Below are 19841 nucleotides of genomic sequence, written 5' to 3'. Positions count from 1 at the left end.
AAATCTACATTACGTTTTACGAATATTTACATATTTGTAAAACGATATGACTATTTAGCCTGTTTTGTGAAAAACCATCTAAGAATCTACTAAATATCTTCTCACGATTGATGAACTTTTTTAGTTTGATCGATGAACTCTTTATTTATTTAAAACATTTCAAACTCTTTGCTTTATTTAAAACATTATATTATAATTTTTAATTTAAAAACTCCAATTAAAACAACCCAAATCAAACTTAAATTATTAATTATAAAGTTATCTAATATAATTATAATCGAGTCGAATAATATTTAAAATAATTATATTAGAGTCAAAAAATATATATATTTAAAACAAGGCAAAATTTAAAAAAAAACATTAATTTAATTATCTATCGATATTAATTACTTTGATATAAAACTAATCACATGTTAATTTTATATTGGTAATTTTTTAAATTGATAATTCTTTAGAATACTTTTTAGTAACACAAAATAATTTTTTTATCTGTTGTAATAAAATGCCAACAATCGTTCATAAGTTTCGATAAAAACGTATACATATATTTATTGCAACGTGTTTTTTAATCAAATGTAACAAAAAATCAATTAAACTAAACTTTTTAACGCAATGTAACATATAATAATGCAAACTTTATGCAGAGTCGAAATAATATTTTAACCTAATTCTATGAAAACTAGCATTTTACTTCTTTTTAATGCGAGAAGATCTTCTCAGCGACAAGTTGGCATCTTGCAAAATATTCTTTATTTTTTTTGATATTTTTATTTTCTTCTTTCGAGTTTTCGATTCGGTTATTTCTATTGAATTAGCTTTTATTTCCTTTGCACGTATTACTTCTGTTTCCTTTTTCGAATTCTAAACAAGAATAATCTCAATAAAACAAGGATAATCTCCATAAAACAAGAACAACCTCCATATAACAAGAATAATTTCCATATAATAAGAATAATCTCAATATAATAAACGTTTTTTGAATTCTAAACAAGAATAACCTCCATGAAACAAACATTTTTCGAAATCTAAACAAGAATAATCTCCATAACACAAACGTTTTTTTGAATTCTAAACAAGAATAATCTCCATGAAACAAGCATTACCTTATAGATGCAGAATGTTACCTTTTTTGGAATGACAAAATATCAAGCATCCGATATATACTACTTTAATGACTACTAGAGAGCAACAATCGTTATTCCTTGCTTCATATGCACAATGACAATTAGTAACTATGACAATACAAAAATCTATATGAGTGTGTATGTACTTTTTAGGAGCTTATATTTCCATAATAAGGGTTTGCATTGATTATTTCGTGTAATTTTTATTTAATAATTATTTTTCTTTGAAAAAAACAAGTTTTATAAAACGTTTTATAAAGTGTGTGACATGTGCATGTTATAGTACATCATTGTCTTTGTTGATTTAAACTTTTCTACTATTTGAGGTACATACAATAGAAAACAAACGATGTTAAAATTAAAAATTCTAATAAAATCTTCTTTAGTTACATGAAAATAATTTCTTTCAAAAAGTGGAAAGCACTAAATACCAATTTATTTGTTCTAAGCTTGATTTAAGTTTGATTTTCCTTAATTTTAACTTGAATTATCTATTTAGTTAAAAAATAGCACTTTTAATTTTAGTTAAAATTAAAAGTGCTATTTTTTAACTAAATTATAAAAAAAAAGTTAAAAAGATTGTTTTTGACACTCATTAATTTACACTTGTGTTTAAACAAAAAAACATCAAAAAATTAATGTTCTTATGAAATTATTTGAGTGTATGTTAAACTAATAAAAACGCACAACAACAACAACAAAAAAATTACTTTAACAGATATGAAAACCTTTGCTAGATTCAAACACTTAAGTTATTGTTTGTTTAAGTCTTAATCTATTCGCTAGTAGAAAACGTTTTCATTTGTAAAACAAAGTTGATATTAATTTATACAATAAAAATCTTTAAAAAAACCTCAGCGTGTTATATATAACTATACAAAGTTCAAACTAACAAACTTAACTAACCTTAGATGATTTATGGCGAGAAATTGCTTTTGATCCTAATAATCAAATATACTATATATATATATATATATATATATATATATATATATATATATATATATATATATATATATATATATATATATATATATATATATATATATGTATATATATATATATGTATGTATGTATGTATATATGTATGTATGTATGTATGTATGTATGTATGTATGTATGTATGTATGTATGTATGTATGTATGTATGTATGTATTTATGTATGTATGTATGTATGTATGTATGTATGTATGTATGTATGTATGTATGTATGTGTGTGTGTGAATATATATTTTAATTTTAACTTCTTTTTACTTTTGTATTTTTTTACTTTTGTATTTTCTAGAGAAACTTTTTACAAAAATGAATAAGAAAATTACTTCCCCCCTCCCATATATATATTTATGCACTATTTTTTGTCTCTATGTTTTCTAGTTTTTCATATATTTTTATGTACTATTCTTTTATGTGTCTATTTTTTCCAATTTTTCAAAAATGAAGGAGAAAACTAATTATTTTTGAAATTTATTTGCACATATTTTAATGTACTATATGACTATTTGCCAATTTTTTCAAAAATGAAAAAGAAACATATCGTTGATGCGATGGTGCATCGAATGCAATGTACAAAAGCAAAAATATATTTGAACAATTATTCGAGTTTATATTATATATAACAAACTTATTTTAATTATTATTTATTTTGACTTTCAATTATTCAAATATATTTTGTAATTGTAATTTAATTTTAGCTTTTTTGATATATTAAGACTGGTAAGTTAATTATTATTTATTTTAGCTTTAGTATTCAATTATATTTTTTAATTTTTTTTTAACGCATTAAAACTGGTAGATCAAAATGAGCACCAAAAAAAGAAAAGTTGCGGATGAAAATAGAAGATTTAATAAACTATGGAGTGAAAAATATGCAGTTATAGAAAGCGATGGTAATCCTCTATGCTTAATATGTTCTGTGAAACTTCAGAATAATAAATCAAGCAATGTTGAACAACATTTTGAAGGAAAACATAACGAATTTGCCCAAAAATATCCCGAAGGTTAATGCAGAAAAAAAGCTATTAATGAATTGCAAAGAAAACAATTAATTCAACAAAATTGCTTTTCAAATTATATTCATTTCGGATCGACCACAATTGAAGCAAGCTTCGCATTATCATTGCAAATTGCAAAAGCTGGTAAATTATTTACAGATGGTGAGTTTTTGAAGGATTGCATTTATACTGTTTCTGGAATTCTATATAATGATTTTAAAAACAAAGATTTAATACTATCAAAGATTAAAGATATAACTCTCTCGGCTAGAACCGTGAAGAAACGAATTTTGAATATTGCAGAAGAGGTTTCAAACATGAAAATAGAAGATATTAAAAAGCCTGAATTTTTGTCCCTGGCTATTGATGAATCTGTAGATGTCATTGATATATCTCAATGTTGCGTAATGGTCAAATACTTAACAGCTTCCGGTGTACAAGAAGAACTTCTTGAATTGTTGCCTATGAAGGAACAAACGAGAGGGGAAGATATCACAGAATCAGTTTTGAAATGTTTGGAAACAAAAAATATAAACATTGAGCGTATAGTATCCGTTGCAACTGATGGAGCACCTGCTATGATTGCAAAAACAAAGGCTTTATCAAACTATTTTTCATATTTCTCATGAAATTATTTCATTTCATTGTATCTTACATCAGGAAGCTTTGGTTGCAAAATCTTTAGGAGCAATACCACTGCTGAAAAATGTAATGGAAGTCATTGTGCTCATAGTAAATTTTATCCGAACAAAATCGTTAAATCACAGAATCTTTACAGCATTGTTCGAAGAAATGGATTTTATACATAAAGAACTAGCTACATTCACAGCTGTACATTGGTTGTCAAGAGGAAAAACTTTAAAACGATTTTCTGAATGCTTAAGTGAAATAACTAAATTTTTAGCTGTTAAAAATTATGAAGAATATTGCAAACTATTAAAGAATTCAGAATGGCTGCAGAATTTTTACTTTTTGCTTGATATGACAGAACATTTTAATAAACTTAATCTGAAGATGCAAGGAAAAGGAAATATATCTGCCCAGCTACTGGAAGAACTGATTACTTTTGAACAAAAATTACAGTTATTTTTAGACGATATTTCAGGAGACCAATTTATATATTTTAATAGTTTACGAAACTTCAGGATGAAAATAATTTCAGAAGCAGAAAAGGTTGATCGTAAACAATTTTTTGAGATAACAACTACAATTGTTCACCAATTTGCAAGCAGATTTCATGATTTCAGGAAATATCAGGAAACATTAAAGTTTGTAATGCTGCCATTAAAATGCAATTTGACATTGATGGATTTATATGCATTTCCGGAAATAAATATTGCAGACTTACACTTGGAGCTTGTCGAGATTTGGAATAAAAGTATCTGGGCTGATAAATTTGAAGCAATGCTTGCACATATCGCCATCTTTGAAGAAAACATGAAAGATACGCCACAGGATATCATATTCCATTGCTGGACTTCACTGGCAAATACTTATATAAATTCCAAAAAAATTGCTTTTGGTCTATTAATCATTTTTAGTTCAACGTATAATTGTGAACAATTTTTTTCATCGATGAACTTTATTAAAAATAAATACCGAAGTAGGTTTACAGATGAAAGTACGCAGGCTTTATTACAGTTGCATTTAACGAAATATCAGCCAAATTTAACCAAATTATCGAAAAAAGTTCAAATTCAGAAATCACATTAAACTTGATTTCACCAATAATAATTGTTATTAACTATAGCTTTTTCTATATTTTTAATATAATATGTGAATTTCATTTTATGATTTCAAGTTAATAAAAAAAAACTTGAAATTTTGTATTTTTGTGGCTCTTCATTACTATTTTAAATTTTTTTTAGCCATTATGGCTCTTAGGTTAAAAAAGGTTCCCGACCCATGATATATATATATATATATATATATATAAATATATATAATATATCTTTAAAAGTCATATTTTTGTTATACGATATGTTTATAATATATAAGTTGATTTCAATAAAAAGGCAGCATATAACTATTTTTAAATATATTTGATATAATAATATATTAATGATATTTTGCTGACCTATTGTAGTAAGCGTCATCAGGTAATAATAAAACGTTACAAAACAACATAAAACAAACCGTTTAAAAAGAAGAAATTAAAAAGCGTCAAATATAAAAACCAATTAAATAATATAGTAATAACATCAGTTAAATTTTTGTCAAAATGGGTCCCCAAGTTCTTGTTTTAACCTTATCCCCGTCATCACGATTTAGAACACCTTCCCCAATACCTATCTCATATTGAACTTTTGCTTTGTTAATCTCCAGGGATTCTCTAGTTTTTATTATTGTGTATTCTGGATCGACTGCAAAGGTCTTAGGATTTAGCCAATCAAAGTTACTAGGGCATGTTCTAAAATGTTCTGTGGCTCCTGAACTTGTAATACAAAACTCCTCCATAAAATATACTGTTGAACTTGAAAGCAAAAGAAAACAACTTAATTTTTTAGATATTTGTATTACAAATACAATGAATGGATTTTATGAGTGTCAAGTACACCGTAAGGATGCAATAACAAATGTTCAAATAAAACCGAACTACAACATTACCTAAGCATAACCACTGGTATCTTTAAAGGTTTTTTATGTGAAGCAAAACAAATCTGCTCTTAAAAATATCTCTCACAAGAAATTGATTTTCTCATAAATACCTTTTCTGAAAGCGGCTATAACAAAAGTTATCTTATGAAAATAACCAAAAACTATTTAGACCGCATTTCAAAAAATACTACATCTAATCAGTTAGATAAACAGTTTGTTAAACTACCTTGGATACCTATTATTGGCCCAAAACTCTGAAGAGAATTTAGAAAACAAGTTATATTTACTTCAGCTCGCAATTTAAATAACATATTATGCAACGATAAAGCTAACTCCAAACTCAAATCCGGGAGTTTACCAACTTAAATGCTTATGTGGAAATATATATTAGTGAGACCAAAATGAATATCATTTCAAGAAGTGCAGAACACCAAAGAGCTTGTAAAAATCAAAAATGATCGAGTTCAGGAGCAATGAAACATTCTAGAACATGCCATGGTAACTTTGATTGGCTAAATCCTAAGACTAAATCGAGATGACGGGGATAAGGTTAAAACAAGAACTTGGGAACCCATTTTGACAAAAATTTAACTGATGTTATTACTATATTATTTAATTAGTTTTTATATTTGACGCTTTTTAATGTCTTCTTTTTAAACGGTTTGTTTTATGTTATTTTGTAACATTTTAATATTATCTGATGACGCTGACCACAATAATATCAAATATATTTAAAAATAAAAATACACTGCCTTTTATTGAAACCAACATAGATATTATATATATATATATATATATATATATATATATATATATATATATATATATATATATATATATATATATATATATATATATATATATATATATATATATATATATTAGGGGTGTCCACTATGCAAAAAATTTTCAAAACCACCCAAATTGAATTTTTTCCCATTCTAGTGTTTGTGTACAGTGTAAAAAAAAGTTTTACTAAATTTTAATGACTATTCTAGAGCCCCCTCAAAGCCCCTAAAGATAAGCCCCAATTTCCTGTTTAACCCATTAGTGCCTGAGTTTTTTGTTACATTTTACGATTTATAGAGATGGCACGAATGGGTTAAAACAGTAGCACATTTTTGCATTGATTACAAATTTCATAAAAAAGCAAATTAATATTATGATATTGACACAATTTAATATGTAATATTGACTGTTATAATTATTTTGCTGTTTCCTGTTTTAGTTAAATAAATTAAAACTGAAATGTTGACAAGAAGTGGTAAAGTTGTAGAAACTGAACTCAAGTCTTTGCCAACCAGTTCCAGTTGTTTGTCAGACACAACCAACCAGCCTTCACTGCCGTCATCATCATCAACAACAAGGCCTGTTACTCGTGCCTCTACTAAGTTTTGGTTAATATAGTAATCGACGCTGTTGTAACTTTCTGGAACATGGCACGCATCAAGACAAAGACAAGACAAAATTCGGTGTTAGATCTTATGTGTCTCTGGATTGAGTGGAACCGCTTGTTGAAGAACAAGAATCCCGAAAGTGATGCTGGCGGAAAACGTGTTAACTTCTTGGCCAAGTTGGATAGTCTTTTTGATATTGGATCACCTGATGCCATACAGGAAATCATGAAATCCAGGGTACTGACTGCCCAAAAGAAAGATGATGATGTTGCATTCTATTTAGATAAAAAAAAAAGACAGAAAGGCGACCATGGACGGGCATGACAAAATCTTTGAGATTAAAGCAAAAATGAAAGAAGTCAGATATAATCAGAAAATCATACTTAGAGATGAAGAAAAAGAAAGAGTAGAAAAAGAAGGTTAATGATGAAGAGCAGAATATTAATGAAAATATTGCTGTTGCTGAAGTAGATATCGGTTTAGGGTGGGACTTGAATTATGAACCTCCAATAAATGCAAAATGCGGTAGTGGTGTAGTGGTAAAGGTGGGAATCGAGCTTGGAACCTCTTCCAAGCTCGATTCCCACCATGTCCCTGGTAGTACCGCGCTCAACTTGTTTCTCCGCACAGCGGCCTTGTTCGTCAAGGTTCGTGTTTCGGAGTTATAGAGTTGAGAGAGGGTTATAAATCGTTATTAAGTTGCCTCCTCATTTGTAGTGGCCTTCTCGGCCTTGAGGAGGTGAATAACAAAAAAAAAAAAAAAAAAAAAAAAAAGAATAGACGATCAGAATTTGTTACTCTTCACCTCCCCAAAAGAATTATGCAATGCGAGGAAATCACTTCTGCAGCAGACAGGCTGAAATTGTCTGATAATAAAACAACTATGATTGTGTCTGCTGTAATTAAAGCTGCTGGTGGAAACTTGGACGATTTTGATATCTCCAGATCGACATCTCGTTGAAGAAGAATGTTAAATCGACAGAGGATTGCTGGGAGTATTATAGATAATGTGAGGCTCAACCCACCCCGGTTTGGTACCCTTCACTGGGACAGAAAATTGCTAAAAGACATACTAGTCGTGCAACAAGAACAGTTAGCTGTGCTTGTGTCGGGTGCTCCAGAATACAGTGAGGGAAAATTGCTTGGTGTTCCCGTTCTCGTTGATTCGAAAAGAGAGACTCAAGCAAATGCAACATTGGATCTCCTAGAAGCTTGGGATCTAAGCGACAATGTTGTGGCATTGGTATTTGATACCACTGCCAGTAATAGTGGCATCCACTATGGTGCTACTAAATTGATTGAAGAAAACTTAGGTCGAAAACTTCTCTATCTTGCCTGTCGACATCACATTTTTGAAATCTTTGTCGAAGCAGTTTGGAAGAAATTATTTGGAAACATTTTTGGTCCAGAGAATAAAATCTTTGCTGAATTTAAAACTGCTTGGCCAGCATTGGATAAACTGTTGCCAATCGAAACTTTAGCTGTTGAAGGCACCTGGTTGCAAAACCTCAAAGAACAGACCATACAGCATTTGACACATCTACTTGCTAAGGAAGATGCTACAACATTTATAAGAGATGACTATCATAAAGTGCTGAGAACACACTGATCAACTTTGGACATACTCCACTGTAACATTTATGCGAACAAAATGTTCATGTTTTCCAAACAATTGCCTTATGATCAGAGGATGACGACCAAACTTTTTAGAATGAACAGATATCTTTCTCTTTTCCACACACAAGCTTGGACACAAGCTAGCATTGGTGCTGATGCACCTATGAATGACCTCATCCACGCAACTCATCCACGACATGATGGACTACAAAGAAATAGACAAGGAAGTTGCTGATGTTATTCTTTCTAAAATAACCAATCACCGATGGTATTTGACAGAAGAGGTAGTTCCATTTGCTTTCTTCAACAAACATGTTAGTTCCACTGTGAAAAAAGATATGGCAGCCAAACTCTTGGAAATTCCAGTACCCGAAAATTTTTGTCTTAGTAAGCCAGTTTTTCGTCAAATCACTCGTCAAACAGGTTTGTCAAATCTTCTGGGACCTGAATCTCACTCATTGTTCAGCATTCTTGGCATCAATACAGATTGGCTTGCTAAACCAATTGAACAGTGGACATAGCAACCAGGATACAAGGAAGCTGAAAAATTTATTCGTATGGTAAAAGTTGTAAATGATACCGCAGAAAGAGGAGTTAAACTGATTTCAGAATTTGCCACCATCATAACCAGTGATCCAGAACAAAGAGAATGGTTGCTGCAGGGCTTTGAAAATCACAGGCAGCAATATCCTGATTTTGGCAAAAAAACTCATGGACAATGAAACAACATTAATAACATTTAGAAAGACAGTCTTAATTTTAGTTTTGGGGTTCACGTCTGATACTTTGACTATAACTGTTAACCAAAAATCCAGAACTAGCTTGGTTAAACTGGATAATTTAACATTAAACATATTATGCAAGCTGCTTTTGTTTTGCTTGATTTCTATGATTTAATTTCTAAATACTTGAAAAATGAGATTCACAATAATTATTTCTCTGTGTTTTAACTAAAAAAGAGACTGTTTTAAACAAGAAATTGGGGCTTGTCTTTAGGGGCTCTAGAATAGTTATTAAAATTTGATAAAAACTTTTTTTACATTATACACAAACACTAGAATGGGAAAAAATTCAATTTGGGTGGTTTTCAAAATTTTTTGCATAGTGGACACCCCTAATATATATATATATATATATATATATATATATATATATATATATATATATATATATATATATATATATATATATATATATATATATATATATATATATATATATATAGTATATATATATATATATATATATATATATATATATATATATATATATATATATATATATATATGTATATATATATATATATATGTATTATATATATATATATATATATATATATATATATATATATATATATATATATGCATATATATATATATATATATATATATATATATATATATATATATATATATATATATATATATATATATATATATATATATATATATATATATATATACAGTATTCGACAAAACATTTGCAACCAACATCGAACAATGCTAAAAAGTGTTCCTAATTTTACATGTCTTAAAAACGAAACGAACTATACTACCACAGCAAACAGTTCAGGAGTCTGGAGTCATAGCATGCCATGACATGAGCAATCAGCTGACAGGTGACAGCACACAGGCAGAATTTCGTTGACAAGTGCCATTTTGCAGCGGACAAAACAAGTGCAACTTTTTTGGTTTGTTTCATTTTCTTAAGTCTGATCCGTGTCAACGTCACTGAAGTTTTTTAATAATTAAAGGAAGTATCCAGAAGTTTCCAGAAGCATGCAGAAGCTTCCAGAAGTTTCCAGAAGAAGCATCTGGAAGCATCCGGTAGCGTCCAGAAATATCCAGAAACATTCAGAAGCATCCAGACGCATCCAAAAGCTTCCAGAAGCATCAAAAAGAAGCATCTAGAATCTTCCAGAACAGGTTCACACAGGTTCGTTTTACTATATAAGAGACATGTAAATCGACATGTAATTCAGTCAGTATATAGAAGTCAATCAGTCAGTATTATCAAGACAGTTTATCGAAGTGAGTTTTATCAATGTGTTTTATCGAAGAACATCAATACAAGAAGTGAAATACAACAAGTGTTTTATTACATTAATACAGTCCACATCTAACCAAGACGTTGTGTTCCACAGAGCATTATTGTATCATCACAAGGTAAATGTAACACGGTAAGCCTTGAGAAGCGTGATTATTTATTTTTATTGTTTTTATGACTTCAAGTGCAAAAATGGCTCCCGACAGTCTTGGATTGGAACTAAGAAAGAAAATTATTGACGATTACATAAGTGGAATGTCACAAAAAAGTATTTGCGACGATAGTCACGCTAGATTTTCCAACACTCAAGAAGCAGAGCAATTCATAATTATGTTAAACAAACAACACCCTGCAATACAATATAGGATCGAAACTGAAAGGGAAAATAGAACTCTAAACTTCCTCGATTTAACCATAATAAATAACAACAAAGGAAAACACGAGCTTAAAGTTTACAGAAAGGAAGCCATTACTAATACCCAAATTAAACCTCACTCAAATCATGACCCTAAGATTCTAAACACAATATTTAAAGGTTATGTTCACAGGGCTTATTCTATATGCAGTAATTTATATTTACAAGATGAGATTAATTTCCTTATTCAAACGTTTAACGAAAATGGCTACAACATATGCCAACTTAAACGGATTGCAAACTTAATTGGAAAATATTTCGGAAAGCTGGCTATATAGTAGTCTTCAAATCTAATCCAAATTTAAGAACATTACTAACGTCGAAAACTAAAACTAAACTGTCACATAATAGTCAACCTGGAACTTATTTGATTGAATGCAAATGCTCAAAGAGATACTTAGGCGAAACAAAACTTCAAATTAGGACTCAAATTCAGCAGCATCTAAAATGTTTAAACGAGAGGGAAACATTGTCATTCTGCAATAGCCACCCATAATAAGTTTTGCTCACAAGAAATAAAGTTGGAAAACGTAAAAACGATTAAAGTTGAAACAAAAAAATTTGATCAAAAAGTGCGCAAAGCTCTTGTAATACAGAGGTTCATCTCAAAGGTCTTTGTCAGTGGACAGAGGATAACTATTACTTTTTTTTTCTTTTAGAGGCTTCTCCTTTAAATGGAGGAAGTTATGCAAAAGCTTTTGCAAAATCTCCTCCATTTAAACCTTTGTAAAGATGACCTAGGCTTCCCAACCAGAAAACTAGTGTCAATGTTTTTGTTAGTGTCAATGCTTTTTTCTGCCATGAATAAATCTAAGGTATGTATCTTTAATTAAATAATTACATTAATTAATTAAATAAATAAACTAAATTAATGGAACAGGTTTATCATGAATATATGATTTTACTATACTTTTTTACTATAGTTAAAGTTATCAGAAAATTTACAAATTTTAATTCTAAATAAAAACAATCCAACAAGTGTAAATTATATTGATGACTAAAATTAATAAAAAAAATGTATAAAATTAATAAAATAATTACAAAAATTCTTAATTTGTTTACTTGCATTAAATCTAAAATTATCAACCGTACAAAGTAGTGTACAAACTATATACACTCAGAAATTGTGTGTAAAAATTGTCTACAATTTATACACAATAACCTTTACACAGATTTTACCAGATAAATATTTTAACAGATGTTACTAAAAATATTTTACCAGGTGTTAAAATATTTTTTACTAAATTTTTAAGATGTTCTTGTTTTTAGGTTATTAGCAAAGTTACCATGAACTGCAAAATATATCTTTTCATGACCTCAAAGTGAAAGTCTAATGCAACATGTATGTACACTTGGGTTTAGTAAGTGACCGAGGACCCTGCCCCAGCTAAAAATGAGACTTTTTTTAAACCCAGCCCCGGCCTTGGCTAAACTATAAGATTTAGCAGGGATTGATAGCCGGGGCTAGAAAAAAATTTATAATATTTTATGTATTATAATTTTATGCTTACATTTACTATTTATTAAATACTGGCATATATTTATATTTTCAAACTCTAATTTACTTCCAACAAGATTGCAAGCAACTAGGGTTCGGACTATTGTAATTGTAATTGTAAAAGTTAAATACAATAACACATTAAAATACAATAATATTGTATTGTAATAACAGAGATGTAATTAAAACATTATTTTTTGTTATTGTATTGCTGTGATTAAAAGCAGTTACAATAACTATTGTTTTTTTTTAACAATACATTGAAGTTCTAAAACTATTGTATTGCTGTGATGTAAAACAATTACAATAGCTATTATGGTGTATTGTATTACACATATTTTACCAGATAAATATTTTAACAGATGTTACTAAAAATATTTTACCAGGTGTTAAAATATTTTTCACTAAATTTTTAAGATGTTCTTGTTTTTAGGTTATTAGCAAAGTTACCATGAACTGCAAAAATCAAATAAATTTGCAACTTTGAAGACAGATTTATCTAAAATATTTAAGCTAAATAGAACATACCAACTATTTCAGTGCAATAGCTAATGTATTTTAATATATTTAGATTCTTTTTCTGCGCATTTATTATTATTTAGTCACTAAAAAATTCAGAGGTGCCCGTGACGCTAAATTTTAGCAGTCATTTATATATATAAATTTTACTTATTTTGAGAAGTGAAGTGAAGCTAGGAAAGCCAAAGAAGTATATATAATGTATACTTAACAAATATTAAGATCAGGGATTCTCATGGCACCCATTTCTAGCAACCATTTACATTTTGTTTATTTTGAGTTCAATAATATAAGTGTTTGAAGAATAATTTATTTAGAATTAACATTCATTCAAAATCATACAAATATATAATTTATCATATGCTTGTAATTAAATAATTAGGGGTAGGTTGCGTAAGATGAGCAGGTTCCTAAGATGGTATAACCTCTTTTACGGGTAGACTAATGACTTTTTTGTGAACTTTTTTGGTTAAGGATATTCATACAAGTTCAACGGTGTTATTTATTTTAATTTCTTGGTTATATAGTTAATATTCTTTGTTTGTTTTACTGTTAAAAAAATTTACCATCCTCGTTATAATTTTTTATTATTCAATATTTTGTAATTACGTCAGAACGAAACAAGATCATCAAAATTTTTTTACATCCTCAATATTTTATGCTTATCTACTGCTAATTTCGTGGGTTACATGAAATTAGCAGTAGATAAGCATAAAATGAGATAATACATAAGCTGTTGTCATGCTAATAAAATTATGATAGTATTTGGTGAAGTTGCTTAAGGTGATACGTTTTTAGAGGCTCAAGATGAGATGCAGCTTTTTATTAAGAAAAGCATGTTTTTTAGAGATAGGATAGATTTATTGTTTTTTTGTAATGGTTGAGATAATTACTTTTTACTTAAGTATAGTCCTTGAAGATACATCTTTATTTAATTTTTTTTGTGATTATTTTTTTGTTATTTTGAGTTCCATTAAAAAAAGCTCATCTTAAGAAACTGGTTTCCAAAGATGAGATGATTGGGTGTGTTGAAAATAACGCAATTTTTGGTACAAAGATTTTTATCTAAATGAACTATTCATTTATGTTCTTTAAGAGGCAAGATTAAATTATGATAATCTGCAAAAAGAAGTATCAATATTATAATATTTCGGCTGCAAAAAGAAGTATCAATCTGCAAAAAGAAGTATCAATATTATAATATTTCGGCAATATTATAATATTTCGGCTTAAAAAACAATAGACTATTAACATGCTCAACATACGCAACCTTCCCCTATTTACTTTGTGAAGTGAAATTTTTGATTTTTTTATAATTTGGTCTTAAATGATATTGAAATGTTTCACCGGATGATGATAATGGCGGATGATGACGTCTAAACTAATTGATTAACTGCATAAAGCGCATGAAAATTTTTTTTTTTTTTCAATATAATTAACCGCTAATGAAAAATAAATAACAGCGTTATGGAATCAAGGGAACCATTGGCCTGGGTAACTTACGATTAGATTGTCTAAAAATGTGAACTACTTTTGTTTTGCAAAAAAAATTTCTACATTTTCAGATTACTCATCACCTATCAGACCGTACCAGTAAATTTTGTAGGGGGTCATTTTTGAAAAATGAGGCAGTTAAGAATACCAAATAAATATTTTTGATTTAAGTAACAAAATTCTTGTATAACATTGCAACTAGATCCAAAAGTCCAGTTACTTTATGAAACACATACAGCCATAAAAGCCTCAGAGAAACAAAAGACAAAGTTATATTAGAGTAAGTGTTAGTTGAGTTTGTTTCGAAACAATTGGACAGGTGTCTAATGTAAAAGCAAATAATTAAGTGAAAGAAATGGTAGTAATTGATCATGTCTATCTCCAGCAGTAAAAGTAGTACAGATCAGATCACTTTTATAGAGTTATATAAAGTTTGCAACGAGGACAAGTGATATTCAGTAAATAAAATAGAAATAGAGTCAATAATTATACAGCGGAGAAAATAGAATTAGCCTCACCTTTATTTTTTGTTCTAATTTAACAAAAATTGCAGGTAAACAATTATGAAATCTACTTTATTTCTTGTTACTTCTACTACAACTAAAAAGTTTATAAATTGGTATGCTTAATTAATTCCAAATGGAAAAAAAATTAAAAATATTCAATTTGTGGAGAAAATAGAATTAGCCTCATTAGCGTTATATACAAAAAATAAAGAAAATATTTTGTTTTTTCGCTCATTTAGTATTTAGTATAGCTTCCTGAATTTTTAATGACTTCAAATATGCGGTTTGACATACTAGTCACAAGATTTTGGATAGTTTCTATAGATATTTCATTCCAAGCTTCTCTGATACGAGTTTTCAGCTCCAAAGTGCATTCAAATTGCTTACCATTTTCATAAACCTTTCTAGAAAGTATTCCCCATAGATTTTCAATTGGGTTAAGGTCTGGACTACGTGCGGGCCATTCCATTACGTGAATATTTTTTTCTCTAAACCAAGCTTTTGTAAGCTTTGAATTATGGATAGTAGCATTATCTTGTTGGAAAGTGAAAGTTTCACCCATCAATTCCTCACCATGTTCAAGTAAACTTATTTCTAATAAGTCAATGTAGTCCTGTGAATTCATTTTTGTTGAAATCCATGCCAGTGGAAGTTTTCCAGCAAAGGAAAAAGCCCCCCAAACCATAACATTTCCACCCCCAAAGTTACGACTCATCCGAGTTTCTTTCTCTTTTCGAAGATCGTGCCAGTAATATTGATAGCCATCAGGACCATCTAGATTGAACTTTTTTTCATCACTGAAGAGAACTTGATGCCACTCTTCTTGCCAAGACATGTGTTCTTTCGCAAATTGTAATCTAACTTTTTTATGACGAGCAGTAAGTTTTGGTTTTGGTTTACGCTTTTTCCAAACTGTGTTTGGATCTTCATGTAAGATTTGTCTCACACGTTGAACAGATACAGGTAATTGTAAATCAGCACGAATTTGAGATGCAGTCATGTGCTGAGCAGCAGCACGACGTACAATAACTCGTTTAGTACGATTATCAATTTTACGTTTGCCACCACTTCCCTTATAGGCTCCATAATTAACGCCAATCTTAAAGTAATTGTTAACCACTTTTGGAGATCTTTTAATTTTCTTTGCAATTTCCCGATTAGATAAGCCTGTATCTTTGTATGCTTTGATTACTGCTAATTCTTCATTTGTTAAACGCTTACCACGTCCCATTTCAAATAAAGGTATCAAAAACCAAATGTTAAAAACTTTATGAGCACTGATTTCACAGTCTTTGTTTAACTTACAAATAATAATAAAAAACTAACTCACAAATGCGTATCACCAGATCAAAATATACAAGTAAACTGAAAATAATTATTGATGAGGCTAATTCTATTTGTTACCGCAAATATCAAGTATTATACATTTTATGGTTTTATCAAATGTTCCGCAATTTAATTATGCTATATTATAATCTAAAAAGTTGTTGTTTGTAACAGTAATTATATGTGTGTGGATACAAAAGTTGTACCGCACAAACTTGTTTACAGATTTACAAAATATTGGATCAGCACATGGTGAGGCTAATTCTATTTTCTCCGCTGTATATTAGTTGTACCCTATTTCAAGATCAAATATTTCGGAGACTGGACTGTTAAAACATTTAATAATTTTGACATTACAATAATTTTTTTTATTAAAATAATAAAAATTGTCATTGTATTATAAAGATGAATTACAATACAAAAATTATTGTTATTGTAGTGGGTCATTACAATACATTTTTTTTCAAATATTGTTATTGTATAATGAAGATGAATTGCAATACAATTTTATTGTTATTGTACTACAGTATTAAAATAATTGTAAATCACAAATATTGTTATTGTTTCTAAAAAAGTTAATATAATAACAACAGTTATTGTTTCTGTTATTGTTTTCATTACAATTACAACAGTCCGAACTCTACAAGCAAGCACTATTCAGTTATGAGTTACTCTAAAATAGAGAATAAGTAAAAATTCTAGGAAATGGTTAACTGAAGACTTGAAAAGTGTTGGTTGTATATAAAAGAAAAGCATGAAGATGGCTAATAGTTTTAAGGTTTTTTTAATGTGCAAGAAAAAACACTAGAATAATAAACTTTTTTATAGCATGAAGGGACAGATACAGTAAAAGGATGCAACTTGTTGAATAAGAAACAAGCAAGAATTAGTATTAGGTTGTGGTTATAATCTTCTTTTAACCATATAACTTCGAAACACGAACCTTGACAACCAAGGCCGCTGTGCAGAGAAACAAGTTGAGCGTGGTATTACCAGGGACGTGGCGGGGATCGAACTTGGTACCTCTCGCTTATGACACGAGCACTCTACCACTACACCACAACCGCATTACATTTACAATGTGCTTTTAGACTTTGTCTAAGAGTAAGAGGGTTATTCGTCAATATAGAAATACCAACATTATTGCAATATTTTTTTGCAGTAAATAAATGAGTCTTGTTGTCTAACAAAAATTGCAGATTTTAAGTCCATAATTTAAATCCATAAGCCACAGCACCTTAGGCTGTTACAGAAGAGAGATCAGATTAAAAATTGGCTGCTTGTTCTAAGCAATTAAAAAGTGAAGGTTTTTTGTCAAAACTAGAGTAAAAAGTTGAGTCAACAAATAGAGTTTAGATGTTAAATTTTCATGAAGATTGATATTGTAGATAACAGAAATAATAAAGGAGCAAAAATTTAAGGGTACCACAAGGTACCTTGTGGTACCCTTAAAGTTACATGAAATAAAGAAGAGTGTAGGCCTTCAAGAATAACTTTATTATTATTAACTTTATTATTATTATTACTGCAGTTAGTAAGAAATAATTTAATAATCTCAAAACCTTTATATAAAGAAACTAATAGAGTGAAAACTAATCATAGGATAGTTGGAGAGGTCAAAGTGTTTTCTAGAAGTTTTGAAAAATTGGAACCACTTATTTAGCACTTTTAAAAAATTAAATATTATAAATATTATATAATTAGTAAGATTAAATGTTAGACTTACTTTAGTTAATGATATTGTTGAAGACTCACCATAAGTCTCTAAAACCTAACATTTGATATAAGATACAAGACTTAGTAAACTGAGAATAACAGAGCTTAACATCAGACAGGACCTTTTTACATTGGCTTTTTGGAATAATAAAAGTACATTTGTTCTTAAGAGAGATGTTCTTGTAAAAAAAGTGAAATAAATGATTAACAAAGCAACTGCTCAAGATGGTGAAGAAAGTATGGAGTAGAATGAGGGTTGACTTGAAGAGTAGGAATAAAAGCTTCCAAACTTTTAGTCCAGAAGGAATAAAAGCTTCTGAGATGTGCTTTATGCATACATATTATGGGTATAAACATATATGTTTGCTATTTATTTAGATGCTGGCATACAATCTCGTTTCATATTTATATAAACTTTAGTACTTATATAGTGTAGTATTTGCCGAAAGAGAAGAAGTAGATGATGATGATGATGGTGATCGTAATCATGATCATGATGATCATGTTGAGCATAATGATGTTTATATACGCATATATATACAAAATATAACATGAATTTTGAATAAAAAAATTATACTTCAGGATGTATAAATGTTTATGCAACCCCGTCACAAACCCGGCCCTGTTCCCGGCTATATTTTATTAAAACCCAGCCAAAGTCAAATATCAACCCTGGTCATTCACTACTAGGGTTATGACTGAAAATAATTTTGCAAAATTTTGTTTCTACTGTGGTCACAAAGGTTGAAATTCTTCTAAAGAAAGATATTGTTAAAAATATTAGTTAAGAAATGTCTTAAAAAGTGCTTTATTTTAATTTTTGTTTAAAATTTTAGTTTTTGTACAATAAATTTAAAAAAATTGATTTTTATTTAGAAGCTTTAAATTTTTTAAACTTTCTATTTTTTTTTTTACATGTTCTACTTTAAATTTTTGGTAATATATGGAGCTTACCATCTAATCAGGTGTCTTGGTGCGGGAACTTTTTTATGAATTGAACAAAATATTCAGTATTAAAATGTTCACTCATTCTTCCTATAGGCCAGGCAAAAATTATTTTTTTCATAACCCTAATGAATTTTCTGTAATCTAATCGCTATATTAATCAGTCAATAAAACAAAAATGAACAAACCGTCTTGCATGGTAGTCAAAAAGTTTCTTTAATAAACTGTAGTTTTAAAGAGAACACTAATAAATTTTTTTTTTTTTAATGATAAATTGCTTGCCCAAATCAAACCCTCAGCTGATGTAGCAGCACTGCCTTGTAGCAGCAGGCTATAAAATATTTGATGTAGCAATGCTCAGCACATGTTTTAAAAATATGTGTTAAAAAAACAAAAATAAAAACACTATTAATTAAAAAAACTTTCTAGTCATTATTATTGTGGTTTTCTACCGCAATAATAATGACTATAAAAAACAATAAAACTAAACGTAGTTCTGCATTATTTTATTTGTTTTAAATTTTAGATGAAATTAAAATGTAGTTTAATTGCTGAAGTCACTTAAATGTTGTTGAAAGAGACTTTTTTTACCATAAAAGTCTCCGACTAAGATGTAAGGATATATATATATATATATATATATATATA

At 28.8% G+C, this 19841-nt stretch overlaps 1 protein-coding gene across 1 annotated transcript in view; it reads right to left on the bottom strand.

Annotated features, from left to right (window-relative positions):
* Positions 1–529: 529 nt before the first annotated feature.
* The window catches only part of LOC100212522 (endonuclease 8-like 1), a 52082-nt gene continuing 32770 nt past the window's right edge, over positions 530–19841 (bottom strand). The window contains exons 7-8 of the mRNA XM_065788685.1: positions 2031–2065; positions 530–861 (exon numbers count right to left, since the gene is read on the bottom strand). Of these exons, the coding sequence (XP_065644757.1) occupies positions 688–861; positions 2031–2065 (209 nt within the window). The 3' untranslated portion in view covers positions 530–687. The remainder of the gene's footprint in view (positions 862–2030; positions 2066–19841) is intronic.

This window comes from Hydra vulgaris, chromosome 01, assembly GCF_038396675.1.
Source record: "Hydra vulgaris chromosome 01, alternate assembly HydraT2T_AEP".
NCBI lineage: Eukaryota > Metazoa > Cnidaria > Hydrozoa > Anthoathecata > Hydridae > Hydra > Hydra vulgaris.
Note: the sequence above shows the minus strand (reverse complement) of the source record. Positions and strands in the feature narration are given on the sequence as shown.